At 36.0% G+C, this 21,970-nt stretch overlaps 1 protein-coding gene and 1 long non-coding RNA gene across 4 annotated transcripts in view; one reads left to right on the plus strand and one right to left on the minus strand.

Moving 5' to 3' along the window:
- The window catches only part of LOC138691745 (uncharacterized), a 400,261-nt gene that overhangs the window by 4,026 nt on the left and 374,265 nt on the right, over nucleotides 1–21,970 (plus strand). Inside the window, exon 2 of the long non-coding RNA XR_011329953.1 lies at nucleotides 2,941–2,995. This is a non-coding gene — a long non-coding RNA (uncharacterized lncRNA). The remainder of the gene's footprint in view (nucleotides 1–2,940; nucleotides 2,996–21,970) is intronic.
- On the minus strand, nucleotides 463–21,223 carry LOC138691744 (zinc finger protein 724-like). 3 transcript variants are annotated; one of them, XM_069814067.1, is made up of 6 exons: nucleotides 21,100–21,185; nucleotides 20,474–20,571; nucleotides 16,991–17,128; nucleotides 10,435–10,517; nucleotides 7,169–7,265; nucleotides 463–2,986 (listed from the first exon to the last, which is right to left on the minus strand). In XM_069814067.1, exons 1-5 carry the CDS (start codon nucleotides 21,143–21,145, stop codon nucleotides 7,190–7,192), a joined length of 441 nt encoding a protein of 146 aa, XP_069670168.1. In that variant the 5' UTR covers nucleotides 21,146–21,185; the 3' UTR covers nucleotides 463–2,986; nucleotides 7,169–7,189. The 3 variants fall into 3 exon arrangements, with proteins under 3 accessions (XP_069670168.1, XP_069670166.1, XP_069670167.1); XM_069814065.1 differs by lacking the exon at nucleotides 7,169–7,265; XM_069814066.1 differs by lacking the exon at nucleotides 7,169–7,265 and having other exon boundaries at nucleotides 464–2,986; nucleotides 21,131–21,223.

A 21,970-nucleotide genomic window follows, 5' to 3' on the forward strand; every position in this document is an offset into this window, starting at 1 on the left:
CACCTGCAGTTGGCATCATGGAGCAGTGGACGCATGTTTGCGTATGAGTGTTTGTGCGAGATCGTGCGTATTTCCTTGTTTTCCGCACAGAACCAATACGCGGAAAGTGTGAAATACCACATTCAGTATTCCCAACGTAACACACATAACAGCTTCCCTCTTCTTACTGCTTAAGCGCGACATTCATTTTACTGCTTTAGGGTTTTAACATATTATTTTTAGTGACGTTTAACATAGTAATAATTATAAATTGGAAGCTTACCACTGCAATTTCACCTAAATTGCAATGTTAATTATTATTTTTAAAAAATTTGCAAAAATTAAGTAAATTCTACTATCCACGAAACTTATTGCATTCCTGATACAAGTAACATTAAGGAAGCCGTGAAAAAATCAACAAGATTCAAAATGCCGATGTTATTACTGCAATATGTTATATAAGTAATATTGTTAAAATATTAAAATGAAAAATAAATCATTACATAATCTTACCGTTTGTTTTAAGTTCGCATTTATAGACTGGTAGAAAAAAAAAGACAGACGTATATCACGGCCTGCTGGAGTATAGTAAATACAGAAAACATTTTATAGCAACAATGTTGAAGAAAGATATTTTGGTTTTTTCGAAGTTGCCGTCATTAAACAGAAACCAACATGGAGATTTCATTGCAACTAATTAGAAATTCCTCTTTCAGATATGTAATAAACGATCTTCGCACAAAATAATATACGATACACGAGCGGTATGTTTGTTTTCATGTTCCCGGAAATTAAAAAAGCTCAACTACGTTTCGCTTTTTCAATCTTTTCCTCGAACATGAGAACGTCAACATACCGCTCTTGTAACGTATATTACTATTTGTTAGAAATGGCGTGTCAGTGACCATGATATGGCGTGAGTTTTGCTACAGATTGAATATTAATCGGAATGATTCTGTTCCCGTGCGTGACACGTTCTTATGTTGGGTTAAAAAATCTTAAAAAAAAAAAAAAAAGCGCAATACTGAAGAATAAATCGCCCAGCCCCCAACACAGAGTGAGTAGTCCAGAAAATTTTCAGTCTGATAAGCGATACTGCGCAGCCTGTGCCACTCAACAATCGTACGGTAAGACGGATTTTGCATGGCGATTTACATACACCCATACAAGATAGGTGGTTTCAGCAAGATAGGGCCACAGCGCATACCTCCAGAGCGACAATGGCACTTCTTTGCCTCTTGTTTTCCAATCGTCTCATTTCGAGATTTGGTGATGTTCCATGGCTCCCTCGGTCCCCTGACCTGTCCACGTGATTTTTATCTATGTCAGTACCTAAAGGCACGTGTTTATGAGGATAAGCCCCGAATATTAGATGAATTAAAGGACACAGTACGTCAACACATCACCCAAATCAACAGAGATCCCCTGGAAAGAACAGAGGTGAATTTTCGTCAACGCCTTAAACAATACGTCAACACAGACAGACATTGCATGCCAGATGTAATTTTCCGCTCATAATTTAAATGGTATGTTCTCAAAAACGTTGTTCTACGAACAAAATGGTTTGAAAACAAAAACTAACAGTTTTATGATTATTTTAAAAACACTATGGTTCCTTGGTTTTCTTTAAATTGTATTCTGAAATGTAAAGTAATTCAATTGCAGCCGGAAATTATTTACAATAATAGTAAATGTTTGAAAATATTTCAAAGCAATACTGATATCATTATTCACAAATTGTATTTGTCAGTGAATTCATAGATTCTGTAGTTTACAAAATCAGCCTTGTAAAATATTTCTACTGAAAAGGAGAAATATATCACAGCTCTCTTTCCCTACTTTTCCCCCCAGTTCACATTCAGTTTATAAAACCATTTACAAAGGACATTCAGGACCTCTTGTTGGTTAAATGTGTTCACAGATTTACAAAAGTTTGTATCCTAAGTAAACAGTAACAATAACATGATATAAATTGTGAAATTTTACGTTTATTTCACAATATCACACATCAAAATCAGATAGAATAATATGGTTCTAACACAAAATTTGAAAAGTCACAGTCATATTGTTCTATCTCCATTCCTGCCCCTGCAGAAGCTCGTTTTCAGTATATCTGAGGAAGAGTGGTATTACCCATTTTTATTGTCTTCAATACTCTAAATTGTATCATTTGAAGAAATATATATTTGTTTTTGTGTGTTAAATTATAAGTGAAACTTTTAAATTCAATTTGCCAAAAAGTAAAGAAATGGAGATAGAACAAGGATGTTCTCAGCCAGCGATATCTCAACTGCACTTCTTCATTGCGTGTGAGCGTACATGTCTTTTCAAGTTACTTGAATCGGAAAATTTCTTTTCACATATATCACAACCATATGGCTTCTTCCCTGTATGTACGCGTTCATGCTTTTTCTGATGAGTAGATTGCGAAAATTTCTTTCCACATATATCACAACTGAATGGCTTCTCGCCTGTGTGTAAGATTAAATGCTGTTTCAAAGAACGTAAAGACGAAAATTCCTTTCCACAAGTGTCACAAATGACCGCCTTTTGCCCTGTGTGTACGAGTGCATGCCGTTTTAGAGTACTAGATTTCGAAAATTTCTTTCCACAAATATCACAACTATATGGCTTCATCCCTGTGTGCAGACGTTGATGCTCTTTCAGATGATTAGATAGCGAAAATTTTTTTCCACAAATATCACAACTGAATGCCTTCTCCCCTGTGTGTACGATTGTATGCTGTTTCAGATTACTAGATCGCGAAAATTTTTTTCCACAAATATCACAACTGAACGCCTTCTCCCCTATGTGTATTAGTGCATGCTGCTTTAGAGTACCAGATTGTGAAAATTTCTTTCCACATATATCACAAACGAAAGGATTCTCGTCTGTATGTACGCGTTCATGTCTTTCCAGATGGTCCAACTTTAAACAATCAATCCTCTCTTCTCTCCACAGGCATTCGTCTTCTGTAATACTGTTGTAGTAGACTGGTTCTCCCATGCTGTGAAGAGTAAGTGATTTGATTTCGAGCAATAAAGACTAAATTACAATAAAACACAAAAAAGACACCACGGATAAATTTTATTTTAAGTAGTAACTAGTCAGTAACGCTGAAAAATTTTTGGATGTATATACTGTAAATCTACTCAAATTAAAGATCTTAGTGTACAAATTCTACGAAAGATAATGCAGACAAAAAAGCAACGCCAACAACACTTCCCAAACGAAACTATGTGAAACAAAAGAGAATCGTCATGTTGGTATACTGTTTTCGCTGTAAGAAAAATCCTAATGTAAACATAAGCACGTTGCGGTCATACCCGTGATTGGCTCCCAGTCGAAACACTCACATGGCGCAGGAAAATATAGTTCGTATTTGGAAAGCATAATCTTGTATTATTTGAAAATAAAAAATTGAATTCTAGTTGTTAAATATGATGAAACATTTAACTTCACTGATGTGTAAACCGCTATGTAAATTTTATATTTTGTTATGTCCTATGAACGCGGATGAATACCAACAGTAATGCCGTGGTAGTCAGTTCTTATAACAAGCTGCCGTCACTTCGTAGTTGTTCACGTAAGCACGTGGTACTGAAGTATTGCTTCCGTATCCTCAACTGTCCATTGTGAAGACATAAGACTTAAAATAATTTAAATGCAGTAATTATAAAGTAAATGTTTCCTAAGCAAACGAATGCATACTAGAGATTAGGCCTACTTGATGAGTAACGGGAAATGTTTAACATGAAACAGAATGTACAACAGTAGGCGGGAACATGTACTGAGAATCTATGGCGCCAAACAGTGGCTAATGAAGCCTCACTTCAGTCACGTGGTATTGTTTACATTAGGATTTTTCTTAAAGCGATAAGACTATAGTAATATATCACGGCGTACTTGATGCTCGCTTCGCATCAAGTAGGCCGTGAATATACAGAGTGTTTAAAAAATACGGGGCATAATTTCAGGTATGTATTTCCCACATGTAGATAATCAAAATAGTTCATTACAACATGTGTCCGGAAATGCTTCATTTCCGAGTTATGGCCTTCACAGCATTGAAATTCACTGGAACATTTTTCTTTCCGCAGGTCGTCATTACAGATGATGTTCAAAATGTCCACCTCCTGCTTTAATACAGACCTCACATCGATGTCTCATTGACCTGCGAACACGATCCCAAACTCCAGGAGTATTGCATATGTCCTCAGAACATGCCACAATTCGATTCTGAAGGGATTCCAAATCAGGCACCGGAGACGAATAAACCAATGATTTTAAATGGCCCCACCAGTAGAAATCGAGAGGGTTCAGATCAGGTGAGCGTGGAGGCCAAGCAATTGGGCCACCTCTACCTATCCATCGTTCAGGAAACCTTCGATCCAAGTACCGGCGAGCCGTACGACTGAAGTGTGCAGGAGCGCCATCTTGCAAGAAGTGAATGTGTTGACGATTGATCAGTGGAGTGTCTTCTAAAACATGAGGTATGGTGTTATCCAGGAAGTTTGTGTACGCCTGCCCCGTAAGTCTGTTTACAAGTACATGGGGTCCAACTAATCGATCACCAATGATACCGGCCCACATGTTGAGGGAGAACCGCACCTGGTGATGAGATGGAACAGTTGCACGTGGGTTTTCATACGCCCATACATGCTGATTGTGGAAATTTGTTATGCCATCTCGTGTGAATTGTGCTTCATCTGTAAATAATACTAAGGCAGGAAAGTTCGGATTTACACAACACTGCTGCAAGAACCACTGACAGAACCTAACTCGTGCAGGGTAATCTGCTGGTGACAGGGCCTGTACACGTTGCAAATGATAAGGATACAATTGATACTCTTTCAACAGTCTCCAGACAATCGTATGAGGAACATTGACTTGCAACGCTACCCTTCGTGTGCTGATAGAAGGAGTCATGTTCACAGCCTCCAGAATCTCCTCCTGTACTTCTGGAGTTGTAGATCTTGGTCGTCCCCTTCCCAAACCAGGAGAGTTAAATTTTCCATACTCGCACAGACGGTAATGGAGACGTACAAATGTCTTCCGATCTGGACATTGTTGCTGTGGGTACCTCTCCTGGTACAAACGACGAGCCAGCGCAGCATTGCCGTCCGCCTTACCGTACATGAAGTGTATCTCTGCCAGCTCTTGATTTGAATACATGTCGCACAGTCTAACGCCTACACAACACTGAATGTAACCTTCGCCTCGGAATGAACTGTCAGAGTGCCCTCTTAATGTCTGCTTTGACGGCAACGACCTGTGTAAAGAAAAACGTTCTGGTGAATTTCAATGTTGTGAAGGTCATAACTCGGAAATAAATCATTTCCGGACACATGTTGTAATGAACTATTTTGATTGCCTACATGTGGGAAATACATACCTGAAGTTATGCCCCGTATTTTTTAAACACCCTGTATAATAACTGTATTCTGAAACAATTCATTCCCCAATTATAACGGCGGATTTTTAATGCCAAAAAAAAAATCACATTATCGAAGATATCATGTAATACGTTATCAAAGTAAAACGGAGAAATATGATGTGGTCCAGAGAATATCGTTCAAATAGACTATTTTCAGAAACGAAAATAGTAAATGAAATGGATAATGGACCTAGCAATGAATCATGTCATTTTGGCGCGAAAGTCTTTTTTAGTAATATATCCCTAATCAAACCCCACCTAACCTTGTCACTCATAGTGAGAATATTTGTTACTGCCCTTTCTCCTCGGCAAACCAGAATTAACCTTGTCAGTCATAGTGAGAATATTCGTTACTGCCCTTTCTCCTCGGCAAACCAGAATTAACCTTGTCACAAAGAGTGAACTAAGGCTCGGTCGAAATAAAGCGGGATCAGAAACGACGAGAGCGAGAATGGAAACATTGTTAAAATACATATATTTAAATGTGTGCTTTCAAAATTAACGAGACTCTTGTTGCAGCCCGGGAAGGGGAAGTTGGCAAAGTTTCTAACTAACTCAAAAATTCAGTAGAATCACTTTCAATATATGCTACGTATATATGTGACAAGATTATCTCGTCAACTGAATTCATAAGTATTCAATGCCATAAAATTTGAAGTTGCTTAACCTGCCTTTATTTGGCTTGCTTCTACACATAAGAAAATGTCACTGACCAATTATATACAAATAACATCAGAATGCGTCGTAACGACTTCATCATGTATCATTACTGACATTCATATCGATATGCATAGTCCCTTCCATTCTCAGTTTCCTGTAAATAAAAAATCTTCACGTTCCAGTCAGCTTCCTGTTCTCATTCCCTATTTATTTTGGAGCAGAATTACGTCTCAGTAACGAAGCAGGGATTCTCAAAAAAAAAAAAAAAAAAAAAAAAAGCACTTTGCAACTAACTCACAAGCAACCAACATGCCCATATGTTGGCAATATCATGTACTTTATTCCAATTGGCTACCATCGTAGCAGCAAGGTTCAAAGCTGCTCCACTTCAGCGAATTCTACCAATTCTTACATCGATTTCATAATAGTAGTCCATTTCTTACACAATCGAGTTATGAGGGATGGGTACTACATTTAAATTAGCCTCAAAGTTTGATTTTTGTGTATATTATGGATCTACAATATGAAAAGTAATTAACGAAGTGCACGCAATATATTTTCCTTTCAAGTGACATACCAAAGTTAATCGCAGCTCACATCAAGATTGAATAACTTCTAGGCCTTCGTTACTGACATACATATCGATATGCATAGGTGCTTCCATTCCCAGTTTCCTGTAAATAAAAAATCTTCACGTTCTAATCCTCAGCTACCCCGTTCTCGTTCCCTATTTATTGTGGAGCAGAATTATGTCTCAGCAACGAAGCAGGGATTCTCAAAAAAAAAAAAAAAAGCACTTTGTAACTAACTCACAAGCAACCAACATGCCCATATGTTGGCAATATCATGTACTTTATTCCAATTGGCTACCATCGTAACAGCAAGGTTCAAAGCTGCTCCACTTCAGCGAATTCTATCAATTGTTACATCGATTTCATAATAGTAGTCCATTTCTTACACAATCGAGTTATAAGGGATGGATACTACATTCATGTTTGCCACAAAGTTTGATTCTTGTGTATATTATAGATCTACAATATGATAAGTAATTAACGAAGTGCATGCAATATATTTTTTATTCAAGCTACATACCAAAATTAATCGCAGCTCACATCAAGATTGAATTACTTCGAGGCCTTCGTTACTGATATACATATCGATATGCATAGTTGCTTCCATTCCCAATTTCCTGCAAATAAAAAATCTTCACGTACCAATCCTCAGCTTCCCCGTTCTCGATCCCTATTTATTGTGGAGCAGAATTATGTCTCAGTAACGAAGCAGGGATTCTCAAAAAAAAAAAAAAAAAAAGCACTTTGCAACTAACTCATAAGCAACCAACATGCCCATATGTTGGCAATATCGTGTACTTTATTCCAATTGGCTACCATCGTAGCAGCAAGGTTCAAAGCTGCTCCACTTCAGCGAATTCTATCAATTCTTACATCGATTTCATAATAGTAGTCCATTTCTTACATAATCGAGTTATGAGGGATGGGTACTACATTCAAGTTTGCCTCAAAGTTTGATTTTTGTGTATAATATGGATCTATAATATGAAAAGTAATTAACGAAGTGCATGCAATATATTTTCTATTCAAGCGACATATCAAAGTTGATCGCAACAATATCAAGATTGAATAACTTCGAGGATATATTGTTCTGGGGCCGGGTATCAAACCCGGGAGCTTTCATTATACGTACCAAAGCTCTATCAAATGAGCTACCCGGGAACTCTAACAGACAATGATCCAATTTTTCCCTCTATACCCACAGACCTGAAAGTGGGCTGACAACCGTCAAGCAACCAACAATGAGTGCACACTAACTCTGTGACAGTGACGTGTATTATGCAAATCAAGCTTTCAGGCATAACTTCCTCGAAATTATTCAAATCAACTTTACAGGGAGTTATACCTGAATGCAATTTAAGTCACAGAGAGTTAGTGTGCACACAGTGTTGGTTACTTGACGGTTGTCAGCCGACTTTAAAGTCTGCGGATGCAGAGGGGAAAATTGGATCAGTTTTTGTGTAGAGTTTCCAGGTAGCACAGTTGATAGAGCAATGGTACGTTTAACGAAAGGTCCCGGGTTCGATACACAGCCCCGGAACAATTTTTCCTAGAAATTATTCAAATCCACTTTACAGGGAGTTATACCTGAAAGCTTGATTTGCACATCAAAATTGTTCACTATGGTTTACTCAATTCCTTTCTAATGTAAATGAATAGTTCTGAAATAGTGTTAACAAATCAAACAATTGGTTGCACAGTTCTGTAGCTGTGACGAAATAATCCTGAGATGCCATATGGCTTGTCTATTTGTATCTGAAAATTTAGATCAATCATGCCTGTATTTTTTTTTTTATTTTATTGGTTATTTTACGACGCTGTATCAACATCTAGGTTATTTAGCGTCCGAATGATATGAAGGTGATAATGCCGGTGAAACGAGTCCGGGGTCCAGCACCGAAAGTTACGCAGCATTTGCTCGTATCGGGTTGAGGGAAAACCCCGGAAAAAACCTCAACCAGGTAACTTGCCCCGACTGGGATTCGAACCCGGGCCACCTGTTTTCACGACCAGACGCGCTGACCGTTACTCCAAAGGTGTGGACTTCATGCCTGTAGTGAGGGCATGTGTCAACATTTGGCAGTGCATCACAACTCACATTTTATCATGGCATAACTACAGGCAATATTAGCATACATCTCTAGCTTATAGATTTCTTAATGAAAACATTTAAAAAAATCTACAATTTTTTCATCAAATTTACAGAAAAGATACCTGTACTCAATGCATGCAAACACGTACTATAAGTCAAATAGTATGAAAAGGAATTATCTATGTATATTACATTACATACTGCACGAGTATCAGTATAATATTATAAACAAAGGCGGCAGTCGACAACCACACAGAGACACAGATAAATGGACGAAAAACTAGATGGACCATAAAAAACAGATAAAAAGATAAAGAAAGATATACAGTCACAGGGACAAACAGACATATACATAGACAAACACACAGAACAGGGGCAAATGCAAGGGGGTGGGATTAAAGGGATATATCCCCTCCCGAAATTTTGAGAAAAATACGAAACAAGAAACAAAAATAATATTAATTTAAATTCGTGAATGTACATAGGAATTAGAGAGTTTTCCACGTAAATTCTCTTTACTAAAGTGTTAAATTCCAAGAACTGTAGGAAGACAAACACAGCTTTCTTACTTGAAGACAGAGAGTCATGAGGAGTATTTTAGGCTTTTAATTTTCCTTCTCTTCTTAGACTATTTCATTAGTCAGTTCAAGGACAGGTTTTTAAATCATAAGGGAATCCTAAAGTCCATACAAACTTTTCTGCCTAAAAACATAGTGCGAGCATCAGATGAAGATTTAGAAACTAGTGTTGAGGCTATAGTAAATCAGTGGCCCAATGATGTTGATGCATCACCAGAGTCTTTCTTCAATGAATTGAGGATGAGGAGAAGAAATTTCCTTGATCAGAAAAATCTTCACCTAATGCCTACTGACTTTATATCATCTTTGAACAGGTGCAATGAAATTATTTTTCCCTGAACTCGCAAGGCGCTGAAACTTTTCTGCATGTTGCCTGTAACTACAGCAACACCAGAACGGTCGTTCTCAACTTTGCGGTATTTGAAGACTTACTTGAGGAGCAGACAGATTAAATGGACTGGCCTTGATGTAACTTACATACATAAAAATATAGAAGTAAAAGCTCATGAAGTACTGGATGAAATGTCTAAGAAGCCTCGTCGCCTTCTTCTGTAAATGTCATTCTGTCATTGTTTTTGTACTGCAGTCATTGTAAATGTTAAAATTAAAAAATTATGGTTTATTTAACAACACTCGCAATTGCCGAGGTTATATCAGCGTCGCCAGTGTGCCGGAATTTTTTCCCTCAGGACTTCTTTTACATGCCAGTAAATCGACTGATATGAGGCCTGTCGCATTTAAACACACTTAAATGCCTTCGAGCTGGGTTGGGGTAGAACCCGTAACTTCGAGCACAGAAGGCTATACCGACTACGCTACTCAGGCCAACTTGTAAATGTTTGTGACTCGGAAACAAATTGTGAGTATATGAACTTATTTCTCATTACTCCATTTTCACTATCTCCTCAAATCCCTCCCCGAAAAAAAATCCTGCGTCCGCCCTTGACACAGAATGAAACATAAAGAGAGACTCACAGACATACAGAGATGCCAATTAATTCTGAGGCGTTCATCTGAATAAAAATCAAGTTGAAACTAGTTACAAAATTTCTATTCTTAGTCATTAATATTTCAAGAAAGCAGGACACCAACAACGAAGGAAAGCCTTACACTCACCCCTCAGTAAGGACTTCATCCTCTTCTGCCGTTACTTCCAGTTTGACCTCCTCCTCCACTCTATTTAACTCAAGTGCCTCCTCCTGCAAATTATGTCAAACGAAGGTACAGCTGAAGAATCAATGCATGGAAGTTTATATGCTGTAGACTTTATTTTACTAAACCCAATCAAAAGTCAAACATTGTCGCTGAGAAAAGCAAAGCAATTTAAAACGAACAAAGACAAAATATTATGGCATTTTGAAAGATATATCCCATTTTAAGTGGACAGGCAGTATTTTTTGGTAAAAAATAAATAAATTAAAAAAAAATATATTCTCTTTAAGATACTCTGTGATGTGTGTACAATACAATGCACAACATTTTGTGGGTATTTGTGCCCTTATCGGATGTTGAAACACCATTTTTAAAAATCCTATGCTCTTGGTTTTTAAATCACATGCCCGCTTTGATTGTTGTTTCCGGTAAATTCATTTTTTGTAAGTTCGAGACAAAAATTGATATAATTTCTGAACTACGACCATGTCAGAGACTGTCGGACAATTTCAAAATTCAAATTTAAGTTAAAAAATCACATTCTAGTTCATGGAATTGCTTGTTGAACACCTGTCAGGTTGCGCAACTTCGCCTTAACCCATCACATATTTTAAATATTTTAACTATGCTGCTGTAAAATGGACAATTAATATGTAATGTATTTATTATTATTATTATTATTCTTATTATTATTCTTATTATTATTATTATTATTATTATTATTATTATTATTATTATTATCAGTTATCACTATCATCATTGCTATCTCCGTTTTCTTTCTTTTTTCTTGTATTAGATCGATGAGAGCTCTATAGTGTTCTTTTGACTCTGTTGACCCTCTATAGGGCTTTAACTTAATTTGTAGGCTATTATTTTCATCAGTGTTTGCATTTATTTTCTGTATTTATATGTGCTATCTGGTAGGATGGAAGGGAAGGCCTTATGGCCTTAATCCTGTCAGATTAAATAAAATAAATTATTAAAGATACATGCATGAAATTTAGAATATATATTCTCTATACTATTAGGAAATGTTTCTCTGTAACAGAATTTTACTAACTGATTTAATTTTAAAAATATGTCTGTATGTTTGCACGAAAAGGAAATCGAGAAGATGGTATTAAATTTTGTTTATTTTACAAATGTAGGGACTAATATCAAAGTTCTGTCATGGGCAGTTTGTAGAGCATGCTTTTAGAAGTAAAATGTAAACAACTGTTTGAATTTATCTTAAAGAATGGCTTAAATATATCAGTTTTAGTAAAATCCTGCATTGGGTATATTTTTTTCAATCTGGGCTCCCAAAACTTTTTTTTTTTTTTTTTGTCCAAAATATTTATATTTTCTTGAGTTCGTATAGCCATGAGGTTTGTAGGTACAAAATATTAATATTTTACTTCAAATAGGAAAAAAAGTTTAAAGAAATACCGTCCTCTTCTCTTATGAAAGAATGCCATAAACAATGAGTTAATTGGAAGAAATAAGATAGATAGATAGATAGATAGATATTTATTAGCCTTAGGAAATACAATGATTTCATGGCATCGTCAGAGTGAATACATAATAAATATGCGGTTACATACATGTTTTTCCGACATACAAGATGTCTACAATAATATACAAATAATATACAATCAATACATTCAGTAATGAAGTCAATTCTCCACAGTTTTCTTCAGACCATTACTTGTACAAGGTTCTTGGTTTCCTTATCTTCTTGGGCAGTCTCACCCCAGACATGAATCAGATAGAAAAGAAGAGCAGTAAACACAAAAGGAGATACTAACTACTGTAAGCTAAATTTGGAGTGCTAAACTAAGATACTCATTGACAGTAAAAGGCATGTGGAAAAGTAAAATATGTTTCACTGACTTTTTAAATCTAGCATAGCTAAGGGCTTTAGTTTCAACAGGGAGTTTGTTGTAAAGTCTTATCCCTGTATGTGATAAGCTATTGAGACTTTTGGATAACCTATGATGATTAAAATGTAAATTATTGCATGTTCTTGTGCTGTAGTTGTGATAATCAGAGTTTATTTTAAAACTATCATAATTTTGGTGGATGAAACAGACTGTTTCAAGAATGTAAATACAAGGTAGGGGCAAAATATCAAACTCTTTGAATATTTTTTTACTATCCGAGCGAATAGGTACTTTCTTTATAATTTTCAATATTCTCTTTTGCAGTCTAAACACTTGTGCAAGTTTTGATGATGACCCCCAGATAATTATCCCATATGATAATACAGAGTGAACATAGCCAAAGTAAACCGCTCTAAGTAGTTCCTTGGGAGTTATATTGGTTAGGACACGGAAAGCATAACACAAACGACTTAGTTTATCAGTTAAGAATTGAATATGACTTTCCCACGTGAGGTTGGAATCAATCCATATCCCTAAAAATTTTGTACAATCGACGTCCTTTATTCCAGTATTATTAAGTAGTATTTCAATGGAGTCATGTAGTTGTTTCTGACTGAAATACATACAAACGGTTTTACTGACATTCAGTTTTAGTCTATTGCTAGCTAACCACTGTTCTAGTTGTCTTGAGGTTTCATTTATTTTCTCCTGTAAATTATTTTTATCAAGAGCATTGAAAACAATATTGGTGTCATCTGCAAAGAGAACGGTTTTAGCTTGTGTTATCCTTGAGGGAAGGTCGTTTATATACAGGAGAAATAGAATTGGGCCAAGTATGGAACCCTGGGGCACCCCGCTTTTCATGATAGTGGGATATGATTTCATTGAGCCTATTTCAACAAATTGTTGCCTTGCACTTAGGTAAGAAACAAACCAACTTTTAGCTAACCCCCTTATGCCAAACCATTGTAGTTTCTGGATCAGTATCATGTGGTCAACTGTGTCAAATGCTTTGCTCAGGTCCAGGAATAGCCCAACTGTTTGATTCTTGTTGTCTTTTGAATTTAGAATAAATTCCGTGAAAGTGAATATGGCGTTATTAATTCCTTTGCCTTTTTGAAATCCAAATTGAGCATTAGATAGTGCACCATTGCAATCTAAAAACCGAACTAATCTATTATACATAACTTTTTCAAGGATTTTGGAGAATGTAGATAATAGAGATATCGGCCTATAGTTGTTAATATTTTGTTTATCTCCCTTCTTAAATATAGGACATACTTTTGCGAGTTTGAATTGTTCGGGAAATTTACCACTAATTAAAGATGAATTGCAGATGTTTACTAGTGGAGCTACTAGTAGTACGGCACATTTCTTTACAATACCATCCGGAATGTCATCAGGTCCACAGGAAAGGTTATTTTTTAGTTTTTTTATTATATCGAGAATTTCATCTGCAGTCACGGGAGATAGAAATATGGTGTTTACATTTCCTGTTCCATGTAAGGTTGTTTCCTGACTGCCTGTTACCTGGTTATTAGGATTGTCTGCTACATTTGCAAAAAATTTATTAAAAATTTCAGCTATTTCGAAGGAATTTTGAATTGTTTGACCATTATGTATTATTGAAAAGTCTTGATTTGAGACTTTGGTATTTTTACAAGTTTCTTTCTTTACAACTTCCCATATAGCTTTACCTCTGTTCTGTGCTTTCATAATGAATTCTCCATTGAATTTCAGTTTAGCTGCATGTATAACTTTCTTTAATATGCTGGTATATCGTTTATAATGTAATTTAAGATCTAGGCTATTTGTAATTTGGCACAATTTATATAACTCCTTTTTCCTCCTACAAGAAGTTACAATCCCCTTCGTTATCCAATTTTTTGAATTGTTGAACTGCTTATTTGTAAGTGTACATTTTTTTAGTGGAAAAGCAACATCAAAATAATGAGTTATTGAGTTTATAAATTCGTTTGTTTTCGCATCCACATCTGTTAAGTTGGTTACTTCAATCCAATTTTCTTTGCTTAGCAAACGTTTAAAATATTCAACGTTTTCATCATTAAAAGATCTTTTATACCTAATTGGCTTAATGCTATTTGGTTTAGGGTTTTCAAATGCATAAATATTTAAGAATATAGCATTGTGGTCTGCGATACCCATATCAATATTTCCTACTGAGAATGGATAAGAATCATGGTCAATAATTATTTGGTCTAGGCATGTTTTAGAATTAGAGGCTATTCTAGTTGGAGTGTCTATTGTTTCTATCAGATTATATGATCGAATTAGCGATCTGAATTCTGTTATGGTAGCATCACTATTTAAAAAATCTATGTTGAAGTCACCGCACAAAATTAATTGTTTCTTTTTGCTTTTTAGGTGATTTAAAAGAAGTTCAAACTTTTCTAAAAAGGTTTTTATACAGCCATCTGGGGACCTATAGACACACACTACAGTTAAATTATAATCCTGACCGCTAATTTCAGTCACAGCATGTTCGAATACTTTGTCTTGGTTTAGATAATACGTATTCTTTTTTTCTATATGTGATAAATGTTGTCTCACAAAAATAGCTGTTCCTCCATTTTTGTAAGTGTCCCGACAGAAGTAACTTGAAAGGTTGAAATCTGGAATATGACAGTATGTTATTTCCTTTGTGTTTAGCCAGTGCTCTGTACAGCATAAGATATCTAACTTCTTTAAATCATGGTTTATGATTATTTCTAATTGATACAGCTTATTTCTAATGCACTGAAAATTTTGATGCATTAATGTGACAGAGGCCATTTTGTTAGCATTATAAGAAGTCTTTTTATCAGCAAATGAGAAAGAGCTAAGTTTACATGCACTATTTAGGTCTGTGGTTCCAATCTCCGTGAGTGGCCCTGGTATAAAAAATCACGTAGATGGGCAGGCGTCTTCACAAGTCGAGCCGAGGATCTAGTTGCCGCTTCCGGGCTCTGAAGACTTTCTTGGAGGCATCGATTTTCTTCATTATCTACCATCGAGTCGGACTTCCATTGAAGAGGTAGTTCCAATTCCCCCAAATTCAAATCCAGTCCAGGTGACGACAGCTTCTCCTCTGACAGACTCCTTTGTCTCTTCTTCCGGGATAAACTTGGACATAAAGAATCCTGAAGACGAGCAGGTGCTTTACTAGATCGCGAAGAAACTCTCGTGCAGGTCTCATCATTTGGCTGATCCAATCCCTGGGACTGATCGTCATTCCACTGAAGAGCAATGGGGGTACTCGGGAGTATTAACTTGCTATGTAATATCGCTGCTATTTTTCTCACTGCTGCCTCCTTTCCTATACCGTTCAAATGTAAGCCATGTCTAGTGAAATTGTCTCTATTTAAGTCTATTTCATTTACCTTTACATGATTGTACACTTTTAGTCTCTTTTTCAGTTTCCTATTGAAATTTACAACCTCACTGTTGACACATGATGTTGTAGGAAGGTCATGTCTATGTAGAGCGTTCATTACTATGATATTGGTTTGGTCATTTCTTTCCACAAATTGTTGTAGATGACGTAGTCCATTGTCTGTGTTGTTCCTGGCTATATCATTGGAACCTCCCCAGATCACTACCGTGTCTTTTTTGGTCATTTTCTTCATCTCTTCTTTTGCAGAAGTTGTTATAACGTCCAGGCACATACCAGGCTTTACTAAACCACTCACTTCCGTATATTTATTCACCTGTAACCTTAGCTCAGATGCACACCCTCTGGCATGACTATCACCTATTACCAGTATTTTATGTTTTTTACGTGTGCTAAAATTAGGCCTACTGGAACTGGTTTGCTTCACTGCTTTCGCTGCTATTGGCCTACTTCCTTCTCCATCAACTTTTTTCCCTTCTTCACTCATCTGATGCCGTTCTTCGTATTGTAGAGGAGTAAATCTATTACTTGTGGGTATATTTTCCACAAGGCTGGTGCGAATATTTCTACCTCTTTTTCGATCAGGTTGAGACCAAGTTTCAACAGTGGAAACATTATGCCTAGGCGCCATTGTGTGGGCTTGGTTGGTAGCTATTTGGTTTGCATTTTCTTGGAGAATCCGTATAATTTCCCACGCAGTCTTCAATTCAGCGGAAACTTTACACAATTCCAATTGTAAGAATGCACAAGACGTACACTGATGATCTTGATTACCTTCAATATTACGATTATTCCTGTAAGCACAAGTACACGCAATCTGACTGGCCGCCATTTTTCATTTGTCGTGTGACACTCTAATAATAAATATCAAACATGTGGACTTCAGCTATCAAAGGTAATTAAAAAGGATTACAAGAAAAATAACTAACTGCATTTCTTACTCCAGGCATTAGCCACAACCTTTCTCAATTTCCGCTGGATTAATTGAAATGTAGCTGAAATTGAACATCTTCTATATTAGGCCTCACTTAAAATTGTAGTCCACGTGGTAAATACTGTCACCGGAATTTAAAATATTCAAAATCATATGATTTAATGAACTCTCAGTACCGCAATGTCTACCAGAACAATTGGTTGAAGAAAATTCCTGAAGGATTATGAAGAAATGGTAAGCAAAAGTGTGATATTCGTATCCTTAGTCATCACATCAGCCACTAAATAAGAAAGAAAGAATTACCGACAAACACACTTCGTTAGCTGCACTCACCTCAATTTCTGTTTTCACGATAGGAAAGTCAATGGACACAGGAGTTTCCTCAAATGTTATCTCTGATTTCAGATCATAGCTGCGGTCCACACATTCCGTCTTTATTTCAGTCGAATGTAGATATAGGACACTGCCTTCCTGCAACACACAAAAAATAATAAATATGAAATATATTCATTGTTGTTCTTAGATTGCGAGAAGGCATATGATAGTCCTACAAAAACTATGGAGCATCTTGAATGATTATAATTTACCCCCTCAACTTGATAAATGCTATTAAATCAGTATACGATTCAACCAGTATTATGTTTAACAAAAATGAAAAACCTCTCGTGGTAAATCACGGCTTTAGACAGGGATATGGGTTATCACCCTTCCAGTTTGATTTATACATCAATAAAATACTACAAGATTGGCAAATGACGAGGCCGAATGGAATATATTTTGGCAATAATAATTACATAACTGGTTTCTTACTTTTCAATTAAGACGCATGAAGCAATTACAAATTCTTATTCGCTAACAGCTGACAGGATAAAAAGAAGAGCTAACACTCATAATTAACAGACCTAACTTCAAACTCCTCTGTTTTCAGCAATGTCAATATCGTACGACGTCATGTTTTAAACAGCTGATAGGGAATCCGATGAGGCGATAAGGTAGAGCCAGCATATAGGTAATTAAGTATGGACAATTCGCGTCGGTGCCTTTGATGTAGCCGGACTGATTTCAATGACCTTCAAGCCAGCTAGAGCGTGAGATTCTGCTTTCTTCCTAGAGTTGGCGCTGACATCACACCAGCTAGCAGACGACACAGTGGAAATGTAACACATATAATTAATGCATGTAGGTACATTATGTACTCAAATAAAATAAATTGGATCCATGAAATAATAAATCTGTCATTAAATGTAATGTCTAGACTCTAGAGTTCCTTTATAATGAAAGTTGAGACGTTGACCCCCAACAACAATTAAAATATGTAATGATTTGATAGCACTGAAAATACAAAAACAAAACTCTTATGAGAAGTAAAACCATATACCTATATTATATTATATACAAATATTAAACGAATTCGATACTCAATTTTATAATGTATTATATTATTTTATAACATAATTAATTATATCTGAAATATAAAGAATTATTATTACAACTAGTTTGTCACTGAGAAATAAGGAAAAGCTGTTAACCTGAATTAATTTGAAACAAAGCATTACTGGATTATGCAATAAGGTAGGCGATGTTTGGATCCTGTGTCTCAACCAACAAGTTAGATACTATAGAGAGGCTGAAGACCTCTGATAAGCACTCCCTGCAGAGGCCAACAGTACTATGGATCGTTCCCTACAAAACATGGCGGTCTATAGCACCACCAGTCTCTGCAAGGAGTGCTTATGAAAGGTACACTGCCTCTTTGAATAATAAGATGTCCCGTAGTTTCCAATGAATACTTTATTTCATATTCTTGTATGATACACTTTCTATAATAATATTTCACAACAACATATTATTATTATTATTTATTTGTATTAATTGTAGACTTGGGTCAGTGGAAGAGCAGGCCTTAACTCTGCTAGGTAAAATAAAATAAATTATATTTTTCGGATACATCAATATTTAATTTAAACATTTCGCTACAGGTTTTGTAAAAAGCTGATTTATAAATGAAAGAGTAATAATTAAGACTTAAAAATTTCCAACAATGTCTCATTCCCTCGAATTTAAATGAAATATACCGTAAATCATAATATGTGTTGCTGGATAATTAACCCCTCTCAATACAAGTACCATTGCCCCAGAGAATTATAAGATAAGACGGACTGAGCATAAGCGAAATATCTGTATTAATAAGTTTGTACCATCAAGAGTTTAGTATTTATTGTGTTTATAGGGCCTACTCCAATTTTCTTTTTATTAATGCGTAGGGCTCTTTTTGTTAACAAAGAGGAAAGTTAGCACTTGCATCACACACTATTTGTCATTATTGTTCAAAATAATGTAAGAACAGTTTTATTCTGAAAAAGCCTCTGCTTAGTTGTGAGACACGTGTGAGATCAATATTTGTTTCAAATTATATTAGACTACATGATGTCTCCATCACGCGACAATATTTGTTTCAAATTATATTAGAGTACACGATGTCTCCATCACGCGAAAAGAAGTGTAGCTAGCTGTGGCTCCTGTTGTTTCTGATAACAATGTTAATCGTATCTTATCGTTTTAATAAATGTGGTGAGTTATGACACGAGTAACTTTCTATTAATCTCATTCTTTAATTATTATGTTGCATGCTAAGAGGTTATTTGTAGTTTTAATAATTGCAGTTTTCAAAAGTTCTCTGTGTTAATTCCAATTTCAAATGAATTTTTCTCAGTAACTTAATTATTGGATTTTTTTTTAAATTTTCGCCACTACCTTTCCTATATTTTACTCCTATTAGTTACATACGTCGTCTCTCTTGAAATCACCTTGTGAGCACTGAATTACATGATTTCATATTAGGTTAGATTAGCTGTAAGGTAATTAAATTTCTGACGAAGTCAAAAAATTATTTATTTTTCTTTTGCCGAATACATTGATCCGTCTTTAGGTGCTTTGATTTGGTTGCATTGAGTATAGCTTGTCATTTAATATCTGGGCTATATTTAGTGAAAGTAATAAAAACATAGGCCTACAGCTTTTATAAAACGCAAAGTTTTGTGTGTATTTTACTTTTTACTTATTAACATAGTCTTAATATGTAACTCAATTCACAATAATACTAACTTCATCACAGTCTTTTCCTACAACATCCGAGACACGCCCCTTTGTTTTGACTAACCAAAATATGGCGGTCCAATGTTCAATTGTCTTCAACTTTCAGAAGTCTTTAGCCTCTCTGTAGTATCTAGCTCGTTGGTCTCAACTCTATACTCAATTATTATCTTAGCGTATGCTTGATTACACTAACCTCTAGCGCTTGAAAGTGGAAATAAACGCCGGCGCGCAGAGAAACAAAACACTGGAAAATTCGTTCAGTGTCCATTCTTTATAGTCCCTATTCGCTGGTAGAGCCGTTACAGTGAACGCATTGCACTTTAAATATCCGTTGCGTGCGATACGATGTAGTGAACGCTTGTCTTTCGTCTCCTTTCATTGGTAGAGAATACGTGATGATACACTCTTAAGTTACTTTTGTGGAACACAATCATGAACTTCACCGGTAATTTATTGGTTTGCAGTGGTAAAATACAACTATAGAAAACTTTTTTGTGAAGCAGAAACTCTAGATAGTATTTGTACTACTAACTAGAGAATTCACTTGTAATGTACAACACCATACATTATGGACTAGGGCCTTGGTCGGTGTTGTCCATGTGCGGGCTTACTCGCCTAGGGTTTTTCTAGTTTTTTTTTCGGCGACATGATTTAATTATTATTATAAATTACGCATTTAGAAAATAAACAGTAATTAATAATTACTCTCAATATGATTACCTGTGATAAAGAATTCGTCTCCTCTGTAACTGTTTTATAACTGGTTTCTTTTGCCAGAGGGTCGATATCAGGTTCCATCTTGATCATGTCCATCACGACTAAAAAAGAAAACAATAAGAAACTTAAACTGACATGCAATATGTCAGTTATTTCGAGATACTTGCTAGCATGTGTAATAATTCCACATCACCGTAGTACACACACAAACGAACGAACACGAGCACAGATGAGCTTGTTGATTCTAGGGATGTTACAGTATTTTTACATTAAAAACAAAGCCGAAGAATTGAAGAATGAAGTTGTCAGAAAGACATTAACCACCGACATATGTTATACCAGATACCAGCAATTCAATGATAAAGCGAAACAATAGTATAACATAAAAGTTTCAAATATAAATACATCTTCATATTGTTCGAATTTTATATAATAGTGCTAAGAATTAAACAGATTTCTCCACTATGAACAGATATGTCTCAAAGCGGAAATGGATACAAATGCAAAAGAAAAGTGTGTGGATGCTGTTTACTCAAAAAGTTGTATCTTGGTTCGGGACAAAGTCCGTTTTCGAAGAATAGATGATGCAACTTACGCTACGATAGAATACAGTGTAACAATGTACTTACATTTGCGAAAGAATATGATAGATTTATATACCTGTTTCAGTAGCATTATCCATGTCCAATATTAATACAAAATTATAGGAAAAAATATTTGAACTTTAACAGCTGGGAGTGATCGAGGAAGCCGTGAACATTTTACTTAAAAAAAAAAAAAAAAAAAAAAAAGAAACCGTGAGAGAGAATAGGCTGAACAATGTACTGTAGTCTTTATCAGGGTGCGAATTAACGTAGCAGATGGGGAGGATGATTTCCCCCTTGCTGCAAAGTTATCCCCCTCTCATAAATTCATATTAATATCCTTGCCAGGGAGGGGCGAATCTAGCTACTTGGCGCCTCTAAGCAGAAAAAAATATTTCCGCCCGTTATTCCACCCAATATATGCGTCATTGGATCAAATGAAATAATTGATTCCGCGTCATTATTACTGTTTCTAGTATCGGAAACGCCTGACTCTGATAAACCACAGGCTCCACTATTTTCGGTACTGTTCGCCATATTATTACACTTTGATATATCTGGGTCCCACGTCGTGGCGTTCTGGTCAAAGGCATCCTGCCTAGCACTCGCGTAACGGAATGCGAGCTGGTTTGAGTCCTCATAGGGGAAGGAATATTACCATGAAATTTCTACCAGTATATGGGTCCGGTGCCCACTCAGCATCGTGATGTACTTGGGGAGCTACGATAGGTAGCTAATGTTATGTTTTATTTAACGACGCTCGCAACTGCAGAAGTTATATCAGCGTTGCCGGATGTGCCGGAATTTTGTCCCGCAGGAGTTCTTTTACATGCCAGTAAATCTACTGACGAGCACACTTAAATGCCATCGACCTGGGCCGGGATCGAACCCGCAACCTTGGGCATAGAAGGCCAAT

The sequence above is a fragment of the Periplaneta americana genome, chromosome 16, assembly GCF_040183065.1.
Source record: "Periplaneta americana isolate PAMFEO1 chromosome 16, P.americana_PAMFEO1_priV1, whole genome shotgun sequence".
NCBI lineage: Eukaryota > Metazoa > Arthropoda > Insecta > Blattodea > Blattidae > Periplaneta > Periplaneta americana.

Excerpts from the sequence above, each read along its gene's own strand:
- LOC138691744 (XM_069814065.1), bottom strand. The coding sequence starts at position 21,145 with ATGCTACTGAAACAGGTATATAAATCTATCATATTCTTTCGCAAAT. Across the intron at positions 17,129-20,473 it reads AGACGAATTCTTTATCACAG|GAAGGCAGTGTCCTATATCT; the intron begins GTAATCATATTG and ends TGTGTGTTGCAG. Across the intron at positions 10,518-16,990 it reads TCGTGAAAACAGAAATTGAG|GAGGAGGCACTTGAGTTAAA; the intron begins GTGAGTGCAGCT and ends CATAATTTGCAG.